Source organism: Lissotriton vulgaris, chromosome 4_1 (assembly GCF_964263255.1).
Source record: "Lissotriton vulgaris chromosome 4_1, aLisVul1.2, whole genome shotgun sequence".
NCBI lineage: Eukaryota > Metazoa > Chordata > Amphibia > Caudata > Salamandridae > Lissotriton > Lissotriton vulgaris.
In genome coordinates, this window is record NC_141691.1 from 1,754,738,886 (window position 1) to 1,754,759,115 (window position 20,230).

The following is a 20,230-nucleotide window of genomic DNA, read 5'->3' on the forward strand; positions in this document are numbered from 1 at the left end:
CCATTGAAGTGTTGGTCACTCCGGAAGAATCGCCGTCCCTGAGCCTGCAGCCTTTGTTCCCTTTTCCAAGACCTCCATTGATTAACATTGAGCACCAGACGGCTCAAAAGCACCCTGCACCCAGCCGCCCGAGTGCCCCTGGCAGTGCAACTTCTGTCCTATCCTACTTCCCCATTTGCCCTGAGCAAGTGACCAGGAGCTCATCTCCCACAGGTGCGTGGCCTGCTAGCCAGCAGCCACCAACTGAAGGCCCCCTGCCTCTCATTGGATAACATTGGGCCTAACTACCTCTGCACCCGGCTGCCCCTGTGCCGCTGAGTGTGTACCGAATATGCTACTTACCAGTATGCATCTGTTCTTGGCATGTAAGGCTGCTGACATTCATATCTGTGCATAGATCGCCGCCTAGTGTTGGGTCCGGATGATCGCACATTGTTGTCCTGGAAGAGTCTTCGAAGTATCACGAGATAGGTGGCTCCTCCCCTGGACTACAGTGCGCATGGGCATTGACTCCATCCTCCGATTGTTTTTAGCCATTGTGGCAAAGATGGAGTGAAACTATGTGAATGATGACCATGCTAGAAGTATGTGTGAATGCTGCAGCCGCTACAGGCGCCGGGGAGGAGGGCGGGCGATATGAATGTCAGCAGCCCTACATGCCAAGAACAGATGCATACTGTAAGTAGCATATTCGGTTCGAGGCATGTGGGCTGCTGAATTCATATCTGTGCATAGAATACATAGCAGTCCCTCCATTAGCGGCAGCCGCCTGTGCCAGCTGCAGCAGTTTGAAAAAGTGTTTTTAGAACAGCCTGCCCTACAGCTGCCTGCTGTTTGGAGTGCACATCAACACAGTAGTGTTTTGTAAATGTGTGTGTGTGGTAGACCATGTGGCTGCTCTACATATGTCTTCCAAAGGAATATTTCCAAGGAAAGCCATGGAGGCCCCCAGCTTCCGGGTGGAGTGGGCCCTCGGTGGAATCGTGAGAGTGCGCTTGGCTTTCTGATAGCAGATCTGAATACATTTAACGATCCACCTGGTTATACCAGCCTTGGAAATGGGGTTGCCTTTGTGTGTTGTGGCGAAAAGGCAAAAAACAGTTGTTTAGTCTTCCGAAAATCTTTGGTCCTATCAATGTAGTACATTAAGGCCCTCTTGACGTCAAGTGTGTGGAGCATCCTCTCCGCAACGGACTCTGGATTTTGGAAGAACACAGGTAGTTCTATAGTCTGGTTGATATGAAACTGAGAAACTAACTTAGGAAGGAACTTAGGGTTAGCGCGAAGCACCACCCTGTTGGAATGAATTTGAATAAATGGCTCTTGGATAGTTAGTGCCTGGAGTTCACTAACTCGTCGTAGCGACGTAATCGCTATCAGGAAAGCCACTTTTCATGTCAAGAACAGAATCTCGCATGAATGCAGTTGTTCGAAAGGGGGACCCATCAGCTTGGTGAGGACCACATTTAGGTTCCACTCGGAGCTGGTGGTGTCCGCGGAGGAATGACTCATTTGAGTCTTTCCAGAAAGGCTTTATTGGCAGGCACTCTGAAAAGTGAGAGGTGCTGTCTGTTTTGGAGATAAGCAGCCATTGCGGATAGATGTATCCGAATGGAAGCATTGGCCAGATTGCATTTGTACAGATGTAAGAGATAAATGATGTTCTGAATAGATGCATCCAGCGGGTCAATGTTGTGGTCCGCACAATAAATGACAAACCGCTTCCATTTCGCCGCATAGCATGCTCTGGTGGTGGGCTTTCTTGCCTCTCCGATTATGTCCATACAGTCAGGAGGTAAGTTGAGGTAGCCAAACTCCAAGACCTCAGGAGCCAGATCGCCAGGTTAAGCTGTTGCGGATCTGGATGCTGAATGTCGCCATGGTTCTGCGTCAATAGCTTGGGTGTGAGGCGCAGCCTTTGATGCGGTACCACGGACAGTTCCAGAAAGTGGTGTACCATGGTTGGCGAGCCCACGTTGGAGCAACCAGGATGAGAGTCATCGAGTGCTGCCTGAGCTTGCGTGCCACCAGCGGTATTAGAGGTGCTGGGGGGAAAGCGTACGCAAATTTGCCTGACCAGTTCATCCATATCGCATTGCCCTGTGGCTGTGGGTGTGGGAACCTAGCGGCAAAGCTTGGGCATTTGGCGTTTTCCTTTGTGGCGAGCAGGTCTATCTCTGGATGACCTCATTGCTGGAAGTACGGGTGGAGTACTGATGGATGTATCTCCCACTCGTGCATTTGGTGGCTGTACCTGCTGAGCAGGTCCGCCATCTGATTGTCCTTGCCCGGGAGGTGTTCCGCCATGAGGAAGATGTTCCTCTGAATGGCCCACTTACACATGCTCTGAGCCAGATGAGACAGCTGTGGAGAGTGTGTACCTCCCTGCTTCTGGATGTAGTACATGGCCGTCATGTTGTCCGTCCGGATCAACCTGACCTTGTTGCACAGATGTACCTTGAATGCTTTCATTGCCATGAAGATAGCCATCAGTTCTAGAACGTTGATGTGCATCTTCCTTTGCTGTGGTGTCCATAGTCACTGCACAGTGTAATGGAGTACATGAGCTCCCCAACCCTGGAGAGATGAGTCAGTCGTCAGAATGATCTGTGGCACAGGCTTCTGGAACAGTCGTCCCTTGCAAAGGTTTTGTGGATTCCACCAATGCAGAGAGTTGTATGCACGACCGGTTACCAACACTAGGTCTTTCAACTGTCCGTGAGCCTGATTCCACTGAAGTGCTAAGCACTCCTTGAAGCGGACGCATGTGTAGTCTCGCGTGCGGGACTATGGAGATGCAGGAGGCCATCATGCCTATCAACTGCATGAACACTCGTGCTGGAAGTGAGTGTTGAGGTCTGAATTTCTGTATCAGCGATTGAATGCTGCTGAACCTCACTGAATTTGGCTGTGCGGTGGCTGCCAGAGTGTTTATTGTCGCACCCAGATACTGCAGTATGTGGGCGGGTTGCAGGTTCTACTTGGGGTGATTCAGTGAGAATCCCAGATCGTGAAGAAGGTGAATGGTGTGGGACATGTGGGCGGCACACTGCTGGGCTGACTTTGCTTGGATTAGCCAGTCGTCCAGATAAGGGTAGACGTGAATGTTTTGTCTCCGTAGGTGTGCCGCCACCGTCGCCAGGCACGTTGTAAACACCCTGGGTGCCGTGGTGACTCCAAAAGGTAGAACCTTGAACTGGTAATGCTTGTTTTGGATGGTGAACCGGTGGTATTTTTTGGGTGACGGGTGCAGCGGAATATGAAAATACGCATCCTTCAGATCTAATGTTGCGAGAAAATCCCCCTGACTGAGCAACAGTAGGACTTGTTGCAGCGTTAGCATGTGAAAGTGCTCCGACAGAATGTACTGATTGAGGGGTCTGAGGTCCAGTATGGGTCTGAGGGACCCGTCCTTTTTTGGTATCAAGAAGTACAATGAGTAAACTCCTGTGCCTCTTTCTTCCACAGGCACGAGCTCGATTGCCCCTTTTTGCAGCATGACGAGTACCTCCTGCTGCAATAAGTGCAAATGCTCGGCGGACATAGGACGGTGTCTTGGGGGTATGTTGGGTGGAGTGGATGTTAACTCCAGACAATAACCGTACTGGATAAGCTGTGTGACCCACCTGTCTGTGGTGATGGACTTCCAGACTGGCAGGAACTGTTGAAGTCTCCCCCCGACAGGTGTTGCGTGATCGGGGGGCAGTGACAAGGCGTCACTGTTTGTTAGTGGCGGAGGATCTGGAGTTGTTGTTTCCACGACCTCTGCCTTTGGCGCTGTTTCCACGATATCCACCTCGACTCTGCTTGGTGTATGTGGTCTGCGTGCCGCCGTTATAGTACTGTGTGGTTTGGGAGAGCTGGCCTCTGGAAACACCTCTATTGCTTGAGCGACGAAAAGAACCACCCCGGAACTGCTGGGACTGTAGAGCCCCCATGGACTTCGCAGTTTCAGTGTCTTTTTTGATTTTCTCCAAGGTGGTGTCCATCTCTGGGCCAAATAGATGATCAGGGTTTACTGTCTGATTGAGAATGGTGGTCTGTATTTCCGGCTTGAACCCGGAGATTCTGAGCCAGGCATGTCGTCTCAGCATAACACTAGTGTTAACTGCTCTGGCCGCGGGGTCTGCTGCGTCCAGTGCACATTTGATAGAAGCATTAGATATGAGCTTCCCTTCTTAGATGAGCATCTCAGCTGCCTCTTTGTATTCATCTGGCAGGTGCTGTAACAGGGTCTCAAGTTTGTCGTAGTGTGCCCTGTCATACCTGGCTAGAAGAGCCTGAGTGTTTGAAATGCTCCAAATATTGGGCGCTTGAGCTGCCACCCTTTTCCCTGATGCCTCAAACACCTTAGATTCTTTATCTGGGGGAGGAGCATCACCCGTTGTTTGTGAATTAGCCCTCTTCCGGGCATTAGAAACAACAAGAGAGTCCAACGGCAACTGTCCCTTGCTGTAAGTAGGGTCACCAGGCGCCGGTTTATATTTTTTCTCAATTCTGGGATTCATCACCCTGGCTATTGTAGGCTCCTTAAAAATTCCTAGCATGCTTCAAGAAACCCTTCAACATAGGCAGAGTCTTGACAGTCCTCTCTGAGACGGAAAAGGTGTCAAAAATAAAGTCTACTTCAATGGGGTCAGCATGGAGCTGGACGTCATGATTCTTAGCTGCCCTTTCAATGAGGGCATTAAATGCAGCCGAATCCTCAGTAGGCAACGTTTTTACAGCATACATTTGAGTGTCTGGGGTAGGTTGAGGATCACCCGGGTCAGCAGCAGCTGCCCAGGGTTCATTGGTATCATCTGGATCAGTGTATACAGGATAGCTGTATTCATCATCATCACCTTCCCCAGTGTTCACATCTGAATAAGTGGGTGAAACATCCTGGCCATGTTGAGACACCGGTTCTACAAGAACAGGCGTCGAAGTAGAGTCCTTTTTCTTCAGTGGATTTTTGTAGGACTCCATTGGCTGTTCCGGGGCGATTTTCCGCTTATAAAGAGAAAGTCTGCCCGTTTCGGCATCGATAAAGTGTTCCTGTTGCTCTTCCAACGAGGATTGTCGATGCTTTATGGCCGGAACCACTGTTTTTGACTTCGGCACCGAGGACGCCTTCTCGGGCACGTCGGTGGCCATTTTAGGGGCGAAAGCCTTCGGCACCACTTTCGGCGGCAGCGTGAAGTGGATGGGCGTCGACGTTTTCTGATTTTTGACGGCAGGCTTCGAAGGTGGAGGATCTTTAGGCCCGACACTTGAGGCCTTGTCCTTGATGCGCTTCAGGGAGTCTGCCACCTGCTTCGAGAATGAGGCGGACGGCTGCGTCGACTCGACGTTATCCTTTGAGGCGCCCCCAGACGCGGACTCGTGGGCCGGTCTGCTCTTGGCCTTGTCTTGTCGACGCGGAGGTTCGAGAACCTTCGGATCACCAAGCCTTTTGTCGGTGTCGACTGTCTTCGGCGCCGATTTGTTCGGGTCGACTGCCTTAACCTTTGCCTTCAGCGCGCTAGACTTTGTCTTGACGCCCTTGAGCTGTTTTTTCGGGTCGATAACGGCCTTCTGCTTTGTCAGTGCCGACAGGTCCGAGGACTTCGAGCCGACCAAAGCAATACGCACTTTTGGTTTCGAAGTAGGCAGCAGTGCTTTCACTTGCGTCAAGACCGGAGCTTTTACTTTCGGTTTCGATTTCGCAGGTTGCGGCTCCGTAGTATTGTCCGAAGCCGAGCCCGAAGGCGGGCCGTGGAACTTATTGGAAGATCTTGGGTAAGGCCTAGTGGCGATCCCTCGACCTGAGCCTTAGGAAGCGTTTCGGCCTTAATGTCAGTTTGAGTTAGCTCCTCGCTCGAGCTATCTTCCATGGCCCCAAAGGCCCCGTCGTCGTCCCCTACCTAGTCGACGACTTCTTGCGCTTCGAGTATTTCAACATCCTCGTCGTAGTTGGAGTCAACCTCCGACGCGGGATTAGACAGGTTCTCACGAACTTCCCGGTCAGCTCCTTCATCATCCCCGGCATCGAATATGTCCACAGGCGCCGGTGCAGTCTGCTGGGCCTCCTGGCGCGAGCGCGTCGATGCAGAAGAGTCTTCTTGGATCGAAAACGGGAACAAGCCATACAGCTGGCTTCATCATGATCCGGCGACAAACACTTGTTGCACACCGGGTGGACGTCAATGTGGGGGATACTTGGAGTTGCACACAGGACATCTCTTGAACGGGCTCCGTTCCATTATAGTTCGTCAATAAGGCCTCTGGCGTCGACCGGGCCTTCAGCGTCGAAAAGCACGCGGCTCTCCTGGAAATCCGGCTCAGAACAGAGCTGGAAATAATCGGGCACCGAACGCAAGACTATACCGACGAAAAAACTAAAGGCTTTTTGGCCTTAAGAAACTTTTATATCGATTCCGACTAGAGTGAACCAATATACATCCGAACCCAATGGCGGAAAAAAACAATCTGAGGATGTAGTCGATGCCCATGCGCACTGTAGTCCGGGGGAGGAGCCACCTATCTCGTGATACTTCGAAGACTCTTCCAGGACAACGATGTGCGATCATCCGGACCCAACACTAGGCGGCGATCTATGCACAGATATGAATTCAGCAGCCCACATGCCTCGAATGCAAATGCTACTTACCAGTATGCATCTGTTCTTGGCATGTAGGGCTGCTGACATTCATATCTGTGCATAGTCCGCCACCTAGTGTTGGGTCCGGATGATTGCACATTGTTGTCCTGGAAGCGTCTTCGAAGTATCACGAGATAGGTGGCTCCTCCCCTGGACTACAGTGCGCATGGGCATCGCCTCCATCCCCAGATTGTTTTTAGCCATTGGCAGAGATGGAGTGAAGAAGTGAGTGATGACCATGCTATGAGCATATGTGTGTAAATGAATACATACTGCAGCTGCTACAGGCGCCGGGGAGGAGGGTGGGCGATATGAATGTCAGCAGCCCTACATGCCAAGAACAGATGCATACTGGTAAGTAGCATTTGCAGTTCGAGGCATGTGGGCTGCTGAATTCATATCTGTGCATAGAATACATAGCAGTCCCTCCATTAGCGGCGGCCGCCCGTGCCAGCTGCAGCAGTCTGAAAAAGTGTTTTTAGAACAGCCTGACAAACAGCTGCCTGTTGTTTTGAATGCACGTCTACACAGTAGTGCTTAGTGAAAGTATGTGTGGTAGACCATGTGGCTGCTCTACAGATGTCTTCTAAGGGAATGTTACCTAAGAAAGCCATAGAGGCCCCCAACTTCCTAGTGGAGTGGGCCCTTGGTGGGATAGTGAGAGTGCGCTTAGCTTTAGCGTAGCAGATCTGAATGCACTTTACTATCCATCTAGCGATTCCTGCTTTGGAGATTGCATTTCCCTTGTGTTGTGTGGCAAAAGCAACAAAAAGTTGTTTGGTTTTGCGGAAATCTTTTGTCCTGTCCACATAGTACATCAAGGCCCTTTTCACATCAAGAGTGTGGAGCATGCGCTCCGCCAGCGTCTCTGGGTTTTGGAAGAACACCGGCAATTCAATTGTTTGGTTCATGTGGAACTGTGAGACCACTTTGGGTAAGAATTTAGGGTTAGTGCGGAGCACCACCCTATTAGCATGTACTTGGAAGAAAGGTTCTTGGATGGTGAGCGCCTGCAGCTCGCTTACCCTCCGTAGCGATGTAATTGCTACTAAGAACGCAACCTTCCAAGTCAAAAACTGGAGTTCACAAGAGTGCAGTGGCTCAAAGGGAGGACCCATTAGCCTTGTAAGAACCACATTGAGGTTCCATTCTGGAGCTGGTGGAGTCCTTGGTGGAATGACCCTTTTGAGTCCTTCCAGAAAAGCCTTGATAGCAGGGACCTTAAAGAGAGACAGGTGCTGCCTATTCTGGAGGTATGCTGCCATAGCAGACAGGTGAATGCGGATGGAAGAGTACGCTAGATTACATCGATACAGGTGAAAGAGGTAACATATGATGTTCTGAATGGAAGCATCTAGCGGGTCAATGCTGTGGTCTACACAGTAGATGACAAACCTCTTCCATTTAGCCGCATAACAAGCTCTAGTAGTGGGCTTCCTTGCCTCCCGAATGATGTCCATGCAATCGGGAGGAAGATTGAGGTAGCCAAACTCTAGGACTTCAGGAGCCAGATCGCCAGGTTGAGCTGTTGCGGATCTGGGTGCTGAATGTCGCCATGGCTCTGCGTCAGAAGGCTGGGAGTGAGATGAAGCCTTTGATGCGGTACCACGGAGAGTTCCAGAAACGTGGTGTACCATGGTTGGCGAGCCCACGTTGGAGCAACCAGGATGAGCGTCATCGAGTGTTGCCTGAGCTTGCGTGCCACCAGCGGTATCAGAGGTGCTGGGGGAAAAGCGTACGCAAATCTGCCTGACCAGTTCATCCACATCGCATTGCCCTGTGATTGGGGGTGTGGGAACCTGGCGGCGAAGCTTTGGCATTTTGCGTTCTCCTTTGTGGCGAACAGGTCTATCTCTGGATGACCCCACTTTTGGAAGTACGGTTGGAGTACTGATGGATGTATCTCCCACTCGTGCATCTGATGGCTGTGCCTGCTGAGCAGATCCGCCATTTGATTGTCCTTGCCCGGGAGATGCTCCGCCATGAGGAAGATGTTCCTCTGAATGGCCCACTTCCACATGCTCTGAGCCAGATGAGACAGCTGTGGAGAGTGTGTACCTCCCTGCTTCTGGATGTAGTACATGGCCGTCATGTTGTCCGTCCGGATCAACACGACCTTGTTGCACAGATGTACTTTGAACGCCTTTAAGGCCATGAAGATTGCCATCAGTTCCAACACATTGATGTGCATCTTCCTTTGCTGAAGTGTCCATAGTCCCTGCACAGTGTAGTGGAGTACATGCGCTCCCCATCCCTGGAGAGAGGCGTCCGTTGTCAGGATGATCTGTGGGACAGGCTCTTGGAATGGTCGGCCCTTGCAAAGGTTTTGTGGATTCCACTAATGCAGAGAGTTGTACGCCCGACCGCTCACCAACACTAGGTCTGTCAGTTGCCCATGAGCCTGAGTCCACTGACGTGCCAGGCACTCCTGAAGCGGACGCATATGTAGTCTCGCGTGCGGGACAATGGAGATGCGGGAGGCCATCATGCCTATCAACTGCATGAACACCTTCGCTGGAAGCGAGTGTTGGGGTCTGAATCGCTGGATCAGCGCCTGGATACTGGCGATTCTCACTGAACTCGGCTGCGCAGTGGCTGCCAGAGTGTCGATTGTCGCGCCCAGATACTGTCGCACGTGGGCGGGCTGGAGATGGGACTTTGGGTAGTTCAGAGAGAATCCCAGATCGTGCAGGAGGTGAATGGTGCGTGACACGTGGTCTACGCACTGCCGTTCCGTCTTTGCCTGAATAAGCCAGTCGTCTAGGTATGGAAAGACATGGACGTGCTGGCGACGGAGATGCGCCGCCACAGTCGCTAGACATTTGGTGAAGACTCTTGGTGCCGTGGTGACCCCGAACGGCAGGACTCTGAACTGGTAATGCTGGTCTAAGATCGTGAATCTGAGATACTTTCTGTGGGAAGGATGCAGGGGAATGTGGAAATAGGCATCCTTCAGATCCAGCGTTGCTAGGAAGTCCCCCTGTTGAAGCAGGGGAAGCACCTGCTGCAATGTGAGCATATGGAAGTGCTCCGAGTTGATGTACCAGTTCAGGGGCCTGAGGTCCAGGATCGGCCTGAGCGATCCGTCCTTTTTGGGGATCAGAAAATACAGGGAGTAAACCCCCGTTCCCCGTTCTTGCAATGGAACGAGCTCTATCGCCCCTTTTTGCAGCATGACCAGTACTTCTTGCTGCAACAAGGTCAAGTGCTCGCCGGACATAGCACGGCTTCTTGGCGGTATGTCCGGTGGAATGGACGTAAGTTCTAGACAGTACCCGTACTGGATAAGAGACCTCACCCACCTGTCCGTGGTGATGGACCTCCACGCCGGCAGGAACTGCTGGAGTCTCCCCCCGACAGGTGTCGTGTGACCGGGGGGAAGTGACAAGACGTCACTGCTTGTTGGAGGAGGTGGACCTGGAGGCATTGTTTCCACGTCCCCTGCCTTTGATATTATTGCCTCTGTAGCCACCCCTGCCCTTGTTGTTGTTATACGAGGACTGGGTGTTACCCTTGTAGTATTGCGTGGACTGGGATGCCTGGCCTCTCGAGGTGCCTCTTGAATTGGAGCGGCGAAAGGAACCACCCCGAAACTGCTGACTTTGTAAAGCCCCCATAGACTTGGCAGTTTCGGTATCTTTTTTCATCTTTTCTAGGGAGGCATCCACCTCAGGGCCGAACAGATGGTCAGGATTCACTGTCTGACCCAGTATTGTTGTTTGTATGTCGGGTTTGAACCCAGAAATTCGAAGCCAGGCATGGCGTCTAAGTAACACGCTTGTATTGATAGCCCTGGAGGCAGTGTCTGCCACATCTAGGGCACATTTGATGGATGCATTTGTAATGAGTTTGCCCTCCTGAATGAGCATCTCCCCCGCCTCCTTGTATTGGTCAGGCAAGTGTTGCAGTATGGCCTCTAATGTGTCATAATGGGCCCTATCATAACGTGCAAGCAGGGCTTGAGTGTTAGAGATCCTCCAGATGTTCGCTGCCTGTGCAGCAATGCGTTTGCCTGATGCCTCAAAGATCTTGGACTCTGTCTGGGGGAGGAGCATCACCAGTAGTCTGCGAATTCGCCCTCTTTCGAGCGTTGGACACCACCAGGGAGTCCAATGGCAAGTGTCCCTTAATATAGGTGGGATCCGTGGGCGCCGCTTTATATTTCCTGTCGATGCGAGGATTGACCACCCGCGCCCGGGTGGGCTCCTTGAACACCTCCTGTGCATGCTTCAGCACCCCTTTAAGCATCGGTAGTGTCTTGACTTGTTTTTCGGCTACCGAGAAGGTGTCGACTAAGAAGTCCGCATCCACGGGGTCTGAGTGCAGTTCGACGTCATGGTTCGCTGCAGCTCTCTCTATTAATGCATTGAATGCCGCCGAGTCCTCTGTCGGGGACGTCTTTGCGGCGAAAAGTTGAGTGTCCTGCCCCGACTGCGGGTCGTCTGTGTCGCCTCCTGCTGTCCAGGGCACCTGCTCCTCTTCCGGATCCGAGTACGCAGGATAGTTGTACTCTGCCTCTTCCTCGTCCACATCAGGCACGGGGGAATGGGCCGGCGAGTGTTCCAGGGCTTGTGGAGACAGAGGTTCAATCAGAGCCGAAGAGTCCGCAGAGTACCTTTTGTTCTTGAGTGGAATCCTAAAAGGTTCCAAGGCCGGCTCCGACGTAATCTTTCGTTTGAGGAGCGACAATTTTCCGGTGTTGGCGTCGATGATCACCTCACGACGTTCCTCCACCGCAAGCGGCTGGAGCCGAAGCTTCGACACCACCAAGGCAGCCTTCGGCGTCAATACTTCCTGAGAGTGTCCGCTCTGCTTAGGCGCGAAGGCCTTCGGCGCCGACTTGGGAGGAAGGGTAAAACGAATGGGCGTTTGGTCCTTGGCAGGCTTCGGCGTGGGCCTAGGCACTACAGTGTCCTGGCTGGGAACCACAGAGGACTGTTGGATCCGCCTTAAGGATTCCCCCACCTTCTTTGTAAGGGATGCCGAGGGCTGAACCGTCTCGAGCGACTCTTCGTCTCCGAGAGCCCGGTCGCCGGTAGGCCTCTTCTTCGGTGCCGACGCCCCATGACCTGGCGCACCGTCGGCGTGACGCTTCTTCGAAGCCGTCTTCGGGTCCGCGACCCCTTTCGGTGCCGACGCAGCCGCGTCGGATGCCTTCACCTTCGGCGCCGACCCAGAGGGCTTCGGGTCGGCCATTTTGGCGCGGCTCTTCTGGTCGGCCATTTTGGCGTGGCTCTTCAAGTCGGCCATTTTGGGTTTCGTGGAAGTTGACGCCTCCAGAACCTTCTTCACCAACGCCACTTTCGGTTTCGGTTTCGCATCCGAGGGTGCGAGACCAGTTGGCTTCACTTTCGTTTTCGTGTTAGAAATGTCCGTGACCGGGCCCGGAGGCGGGGACGTAGGACTCATGGTTAGATCTTGGGTAAGGCCCGAAGGCGATCCCTTGACCTGGGCCGTATGACGGGGAGTAACCCCGGAGTCTGGTTGGGGATGCTCTTCCTCTGAGCTATCTCCCATCGTGGCACAAGCCAGTTCGTCGTCCCCTACCTCGCCGGAGACTTCGTCGTAGGCCTCCTCATCCGCGTCGTAGGTCTCTTCCTCGGACGCGGGGTTAGAGTCCGACCCTTGTACGTCGTCTTCTTCCTCGACAGATTCCTGGAAGATGTCATCAGGTGGGGGTGCCGAAGCCGACAACTGAGCCTGGAGTCGATTAGCCCGGCGAATCTTCAAAGTTTTCTTACTCCTAAACTTCGAACACGCCATGCAGGTGTCTTCACGGTGATCCGGTGACAAGCATGTATTGCACACGGGGTGCACGTCGAGGTGCGAATATTTAGAGTGACACAGCGGACACTTCTTGAATGGAGTCCGCTCCATAGCAAAGGGTGTAGTGTAGGCCCGTCCGCGTCAAAAGCACGTGGAAGGGCAGTAGGAGATCGGAGCTGAGAGTCAGTAAGAAACCCGAACGCAACTATACCGACGCCCAGCCTAAAGACCTTTTGGTCTCGAGTAAAAATAGAACAACTGTCGGTTCCGATAGAGGGAACCGAAAACACATCCGAACCCGATGGCGGAAAAAAACAATCTGGGGATGGAGGCGATGCCCATGCGCACTGTAGTCCAGGGGAGGAGCCACCTATCTCGTGATACTTCGAAGACTCTTCCAGGACAACAATGTGCAATCATCCGGACCCAACACTAGGTGGCGGACTATGCACAGATATGAATTCAGCAGCCCACATGCCTCGAACCCAACTGTACCTACCTGACCCTGGGAGACCCCCGAGTCTATGCCCAGAACCTCAACTCCACCAGTCTAGTACTTACCTAAAAGCCTAACATTGACTGGTTTCACTTAAAATTGTTCTGTGTGTAGTTCTGGAACTTTAAAATATTTTCTAAAATCAGCCACACAACGAATTCCGATTTACTCACCTGTTATCAGGAGAGACCTCGGTGCTGAATCTTTGTGCCCAGTACTGACCCTGAAAAGTAATTCTAACCTTACTAACCAGTAACTTGAATTTCCTTTCATAGGATATGCTTTCAGCCTGCTTTTTGCTGAAATGTTTGATGTGTCGATTTTTGAAACTTACCAATATTCTTTAAAAATCGTGGGAACGATAAAAACTTAATTACTTGCCTGTTTTAGACAGATGTCCCGGTGCTGAACCTAGGAGTCCAGCACTGGATTACAAAAGTAACGTAAACATACTTTACCTGCAAACTGAATTTCCTTTCATAGGATAACATTGGTAATTTCAACTGTAAAAGTTTCTAAGTGTCAACTTTTAAAATACAATAAGATTCCTTAAAAATCACTACTGTAACCAAATCGCTTTTACTCAACTGTTTACAGGACATGTCCCAGGACTGAATCTAGGATCAAGTCTTGAGGTTAGAAAAGTAATCTACAAAGAAACTAACTGCATTTTACTAAAAATTCCCATTGAGCTCAATGTTGCATTGCGTTTGAAATTGTGCTGCCTATTGCAACAAACTGACTATTGTATTCAAAGAGTCTATTGCCTATTTGAAAAGTATTTAACTAAAGGAATCATTCTGACAAAGTATATTTTGATACCTTGTTGGTTCTAAAATAAAACAACTATATCTTGATACAAAATAATTGGCCTATAGTTCAGTTGTTGAGTGTGTGAGACCATTTGCTGACTGAGTGTGTACAACAAATGCTTTACACACTGTCCTCGGATACTGCCTTACTGTTCGACAAAGCTACCACTTTTGAGAGTAAGGTTATATCTAACTTTAACCTCCGACAAACCTCTGGGGACTGTGTACTCTGTACACACTGTACCTTACTTTCGTCCAGTATATACAGAGTTGCTTTCTTACACAGACTTGGAAGGAAGTATTTACTGCTGTCTTCGATTGTACTGTTTTAGGGGAGACTGCAAATGTTGCTTTTTGTTGATGGTATCTTAATTCACAGATTTTGGCAGCTACCTGCAAAATTGTTTTTCTAGAATCTAGGCCAACGGTTTATGTTCCTACATCAGTTTCTACTTGCAGAAACTCGATATTTGCATGTACTCCAAGCACATATCTAGGAAAGGACACATTTAACATTCTGTGCTGTGCATTTAGTAGCCCTCTTTAGGTATTTATTAAACATACTGTTTTAGTTAAACTATCCGGTCATGCCAACTTTAGTCAGGGCTCACACAAAGCGGTCAGCACTTAACCCTTAAACCTCACTATCTGCTATCAATGAAATTGATGATGTGGTACATACAAACTAAAAGTTTATCAGGCCAACTTTAGGATGGGCTTCAACAAAGCTGTCTGCACTTAATCCGTCAAACCTCATGCACTACATGCTATTAATAAAATGGATAAAGTGGTATATACATTACAAGCCTACCTCATCTGGAACCTCTTGTCAGGAGGAAAGCTTGATCTTTAGGAAAACTATTATAACTTAAATCGCACAAATGAATTGGGAGAAATCTAGGTCCTTCTCTGGAACTTTATACGACAAATATCCTAGAAAATGTTCACTTATTTATGGTTAGCATGAGGAAAAAAAATCACATTTTGGTTCGAAGGCACCAGGGGACTCGTGGCAGCAGAGAACTGCTAAGAGTGTAATGCCACAGTGTTTTAAAGATGGTAGATTTAACCTATAGTGTCAAAAGGGGAATGTTTAACTTAGCGGACCACTGTCAGGCTATGTTGGGTGTCCTGAGAGCAATCAATGGTTACTAGGCAATATCTAGTATCAGTACTGGCAAAAGGACTGAAGTCTAGGAGTTCCTTTTGATGTACCATTTCATGGAACCAACAATCTAGATTCCAGAGTTGCTTCTAGGTCACTTCCAGAAGTGCCAGGATCTGAAATTCTGTGTCACTCAAGCTCTTTCAGCTTGGAGGACAGGTACAGCCAACTTAAGGTTTCGTACGAAAGAACTGAACTGAGGGGAGGGCTCAGTTCACCCACAGATCCTTGCTCAGCACAGATCTACTGATCGTATCAGTACCTAATTAGATCAGAGGAAGATGCTGCATGGTCTTTGTCTTGACGCATGGTTCATATAGGCCAGAGCAAGCTTTTGGCAGAAATTTTGTGTGAAAAGCGTTGGATTTGAGAACACAATTATTATTAAAATATAGTACTAAATGCAGGAATTTGCAACCAAACCCCCCCCCCCCCCCCCCGTCGCAGGGATTTACTTCACATACAAACACATAGCAGTGCTATAGTGAATGAACAAACATTTATATTTTTACAGGATATTTCTAAAATGGAGGTCAAATTGATCAATATGAGATGAATGAAAGATTAGAGACCGACATTTATAGTCCATCTAGAAAATGTGTCTTTAACAATCATTTTTTCCTATAACCACAAAGATTTAAATGAACCAAGATGCCTTGAACAAAGTTAAGCTACGTTTAATAAACAGCATGGCACCTTCTGAGTAACAAAATAAATCAAGTTGCATTGAGACATTATGCTACTCACCCAACATTTGTTTTTGCTCTTGTGGTGGTGCAGATGCCAACATTGAAGCAGTTAAGGGCTCCTGACCTTGTACATGGACAGCAGGCTGGACCACAGATGAACAAAAGAAAACATTCTAATTTTATTTCAAAGTAACTTTTTAGCTCACAACTTTAAAATGTTAAACAATTTGTATCTTTAATAGGGATTGAACAGTGGGAATGATGTGAAGTCTGGCAGATTGTCACTAGGACCAATTAATGCATGATATGCTAGCAGCCCTTGCAAAGTACAATTGCTGCTCAAGAAGAGTATCCTGGTGCAGTAATTACTAAAGAGGGCAAATGCACATCAGAGGGTCTGCAACATTTAAAAATGTTGCTAAACTGATTTTTCAAGCTTCTGAGCTCAGTCATCACTCCTGCTTTGTACTGGCCTCAAACGGAGGTCTTCATCTGCTGCCATTAAAATGGGTGCTGGACATAAGACAAGAAATAGAATATAGATTAATTGCTTACCTGTAATCCTAGTTCTCTTCTAGGGGAATCCTCATCACATTCATAAGCACTGAAAAGTCCTGCCCATGCGCGGGGACCCCGGCATACATATTTCGTTAGGACCATGTCTCCAGCTTTTTTTGACCTGCCTATATCTTGGACGTTTGACAAATCTTCACTACATTTTTTCAAAAATAGTGTCATAGTGAGTCTTGTTGTGCATGGAAAGTTTTGGGGTGATCCATCAAGCAGGGTTGAGAACAAGGGGAGGTAAATCCTCAGACTCTTAGATGCAGCCCGGACCACTGGACTCAATAACACTGAATTTGCAGACAGGAAAATGATACTTACCAGTATGCATCTGTTCTTGGCATGTAGAGCTGTAGAGTTGCACACTGTGCATAGATCGCCACCTAGTGTTGGGCTCCGATATTTGCAGTGGTTTTTTGTCCAGAAATGTCTTTGGAAATCACAAGATGATAGGCGACTCCTCCTTTGGACAATAGTGCGCATGAGCATTGGCTCCATCCTTAGATTGTTTTTCGCCAGCAGGGAAATGATGGAGTTTTGCAAGAAACAGGAAGGATGCTCATGTAAGCTGTATCTAATTAAGATAATACTGGCTGGGTGGGCGTGTGTAACTCTGCAGCTCTACATGCCAAGAACAGATGCACACTGGTAAGTAGCATTTTCCGTTCGAGGCATATGAGCTGCAGATTACACACTGTGCATAGATTGTATAGCAGTACCCACTCTTAGCGGTGACCACCCGTATCTGTTGCAGTAGTTTGGAACATTGTTTGAAGTACAGCCGGGCCCACAGTAAGTAGCTTGTTTAGTTTGCACATATACACAATAGTGTTTTCTGAATTTATGTGGTGTAGACCATGTAGCTGCTTTGCAGAGGTCATCTAAGGGAATGTTCCCTAAAAATGCCATTGAAACCCCTATCTTTCTAGTAGAATGAGCTTTAGAAGGAACAGATAACGTATGTTTAGCTTTGTGGTAGCAAATCTGTATACATTTGACAATCCACCTAGCTAGCCCAGATTTTGATATGGAGTTGCCTTTGTGTGGTGGCGAGAGACAAAAAGCGGTTGTGTTCTTTCAATGTAGTAAAGCAATCAACATCTAAGGTATGAAGAGATCTTTATGCAACTGTGGCTGCGAGAAGAATACTGGCAGCTTTACAGATTGATTGAGCTGGAAGGGCGAAATGACTTTTGGAAGGTATTTAGGATTGGTACGGAGAACAACCTTATAATGCATTTGAGGAAAAGATTCGTGAATGGTCAATGCTTGCAGCTCACCAACTCTTCTTAGAGAAGTAATAGCTACTAGGAAAGCAACATTCCAAGTTAAGAATTGCAGTTCGCATTTATGTAAAGGTTCAAAGGGAGGTCCCATTACCGTGTGAGAACAATGTTTAGATTCCACACAGGTGAAGGTGGTGCTCTGGGAGGAATTATTCTTTTGAGGCCCTCCATAAAAGCTTTTATGGCAGGTACTCAAAAAAGTTATAGATGTCTATTTTGTAGATATGCTGTAATGACCGCAAGATGCAGTCTAATAGATGTGTACGCTAAGTTACATCTTTGGAGGTGTAGTAAGTATACTATGATGTGTTAACTAGACACATCTAGAGAATTGAGGTTGTTGTTATGGCAGTATATCACAAAACTTTTCCACTTGGCTGCATAACATGCTCTAGTGCTGGGACGTCTAGCTTCTTTAATAACGTTCATACAGTCAGGAGGAAGGTTAAGATAACCGAACTCTAGAACCTCATGAGCCAGATCGCTAGGTTGAGATGAGCTGGGTCTGGGTGTCTGATCTCTCCATGGTTCTGGGTTAGGAAGCCTGGAAACAGATGTAGCTTTTGGTGCAGTACCACAGAAAGTTGCAGCAGCGTGGTGTACCACGATTGTCTGTCCCTAGTTGCAGCAACTAGAATGAGAGAGGGAATGTTGCTGAAATTTGCGCACCACTAATGGAAGCAGTGGGACAGGTGGAATAGCGTATGCTAATTTGCCGACCAGTTCATCCATATCGCATTGCCTTTGGACAGCGGGTGTGGATACCTGGCGGCGAAGCTTGGGCGTTAGTGGGTGGCGAAGAGGTCTATGTGAGGTTGTCCCCACATCTGAAAGAATGATTGAAGAACTTGTGGATGAAGTTCACACTCGTGGATCTGTTGTGTATGATGGCCTAACAGATCGGCTATGGTGTTTTGTACTCCTGGAACATGTTGGGCTAAGAGGAAGATGTTCAGAGGTATAGCCCATCTCCATATCTGCTGCGCTAACAGAGTTGCAGAGAGTGTGTCCCTCCTTGTTTGTTTATGTAGTACATGGCTGTCATGTTGTCTGTGCGGACTAAGTCAGCTTTGCCCGATATGTGCTTTTGGAATGCTTTTAGGGCTAGAAAAATGGATAGTAACTCCAAGTGGAGTAACTATCGTCGCGGTGTCCACCTGCCCTGAATGGTGTGCAGCAGGAGGTGGGCTCCCCAGTCTGAGAGCGATGAGTCTGCTGTCATAACTATTTGAGGAACTGGCTCTAGGAACGGTCGGCCCTAGGAAAGGTTTTGGTGTTCCAGAGAGCGGCGAGTTTGACCGTTTACCAACATTAGGTCTGTTAATTGACTTTGAGCCTGGTTCCATTGTTGTGCTAAGCACTCTTTAAGAGGACGCATCTCTAGTCTTGCATGAGGCACTATGAATATGCAAGCGGGCATCATTCCTCTGAGTTGCATGAACACTTGAGCTGGAAGAGTGTGTTGCGGTTGGAATTTAGTTAGAAGAGCTTGCATATTTGTTATCCTGGCAGGAGAGGGATAAGCTAGCACTGTTGAGGTGTTTAATGTGGCACCAGATATTGTTGTACATGGACGGTTGCAGGTGGGACTTGGTGTGGTTTACTGTGAACCCCAAGTTGTGGAGTAATTGAATGGTGGTGTGAGTGTGTTGTACACACTGACTGTATGAGCTGGTGGCTTTTATGAGCCAGTGGTCGAGATATGGGAAGATGTGAATGTGTTGTCTTCTTAAGTGTGCTGCTACTACTACTGCCAGGCACCTGGTAAACACTCTTGGTGCTGTTGTGACTCCGAATGGGAGTACCTTGAATTGACAGTGCTGACCTTTCAGTTCAAATTTGAGATACTTTCTGTGAGCTGTGGGAATGGGAATGTGGAAATAGGCGTCCTTGAGATCTATAGTGGCAAGGAAGTTGTTTTGTAAAATGAGAGGAAGGGCTAGTTGGAGTGGGAGCTTATGGAAGTGGTCTGATTGTATGTACAGGTTTAGTGGTCTGAGGTCTAGAATAGGCCTTAGAGAGCCATCCTTGTTTGGGATAAGAAAGTCCAGGGAGTAAACTCCTTTGTTTTGATGATGCAGTGGAACTGGTTCTATTGGGCATTTTTGTAGGAGGGATATTACCTCCTGCCTGAGCAGACGCAAATGTTCTTGTGACATTGGATGCTGTTTGGGCGGTATGTTTTGGGGGAGGCGGGGTAGAGGTTAGTTCGAGACCGTAACCTGCTTGAATTATTTGTCGCACCCACCTGCTGTCTGATGTGATGTTGGTCTAAACAGGAAGGAATTGTTGTAGTCTTCCCCCAACTGGAGTGGAATGTGGTGGGGAAAGTGGAGGGAAGTCATTGGGCCAGTGGGGAGGCAGAGCGGGAATTGTTAGTTTTGCTTCTGCCTTTATTGTTGTTGCCCATGTAACCCACTCTTTGGTAGCCCCTATTGTAGGTTGATTGGGCAGGGGCTTTGTAAGAAGTAGAGGGACTATCTGAGCAGTAGCCTCTAGTGGTGCTTCTATAGGATGAGCAACAAAAAGACCGCCTGGGGGCTTGCGACTGCAAGGCTCACATAGATTTAGCTGTGTCCGTATCCTTTTTTCAAGGGATACGTCCACATTAGGCCCAAATAAGTGTTGCTCATCGAAGGGTTGATTGAGTATGGCACTTTGTACTTCAGGTTTGAAACCTGAAATGCATAGTCAGGCATGCCTACGCAAAAGGACACTGGTAATAATTGCCCTTGAAGCGGTATCTTCTGCATCTAGGGAACAACGAATAGAGGTATTGGTGATGGTTTTACCCTCTTGTATAAGTTCATTGGCCCTATTCTTGTACTAG

At 48.8% G+C, this 20,230-nt stretch overlaps 1 protein-coding gene across 2 annotated transcripts in view; it reads right to left on the reverse strand.

The window, feature by feature from the left end:
* PABPC1 (poly(A) binding protein cytoplasmic 1) overlaps positions 1-20,230 on the reverse strand; it is a 338,040-nt gene that overhangs the window by 66,551 nt on the left and 251,259 nt on the right. For both annotated transcript variants that reach the window (XM_086966062.1, XM_086966063.1), the window contains exon 13: positions 15,609-15,693. In XM_086966062.1, coding sequence (XP_086822188.1) covers positions 15,609-15,693 — 85 coding nt within the window. The remainder of the gene's footprint in view (positions 1-15,608; positions 15,694-20,230) is intronic.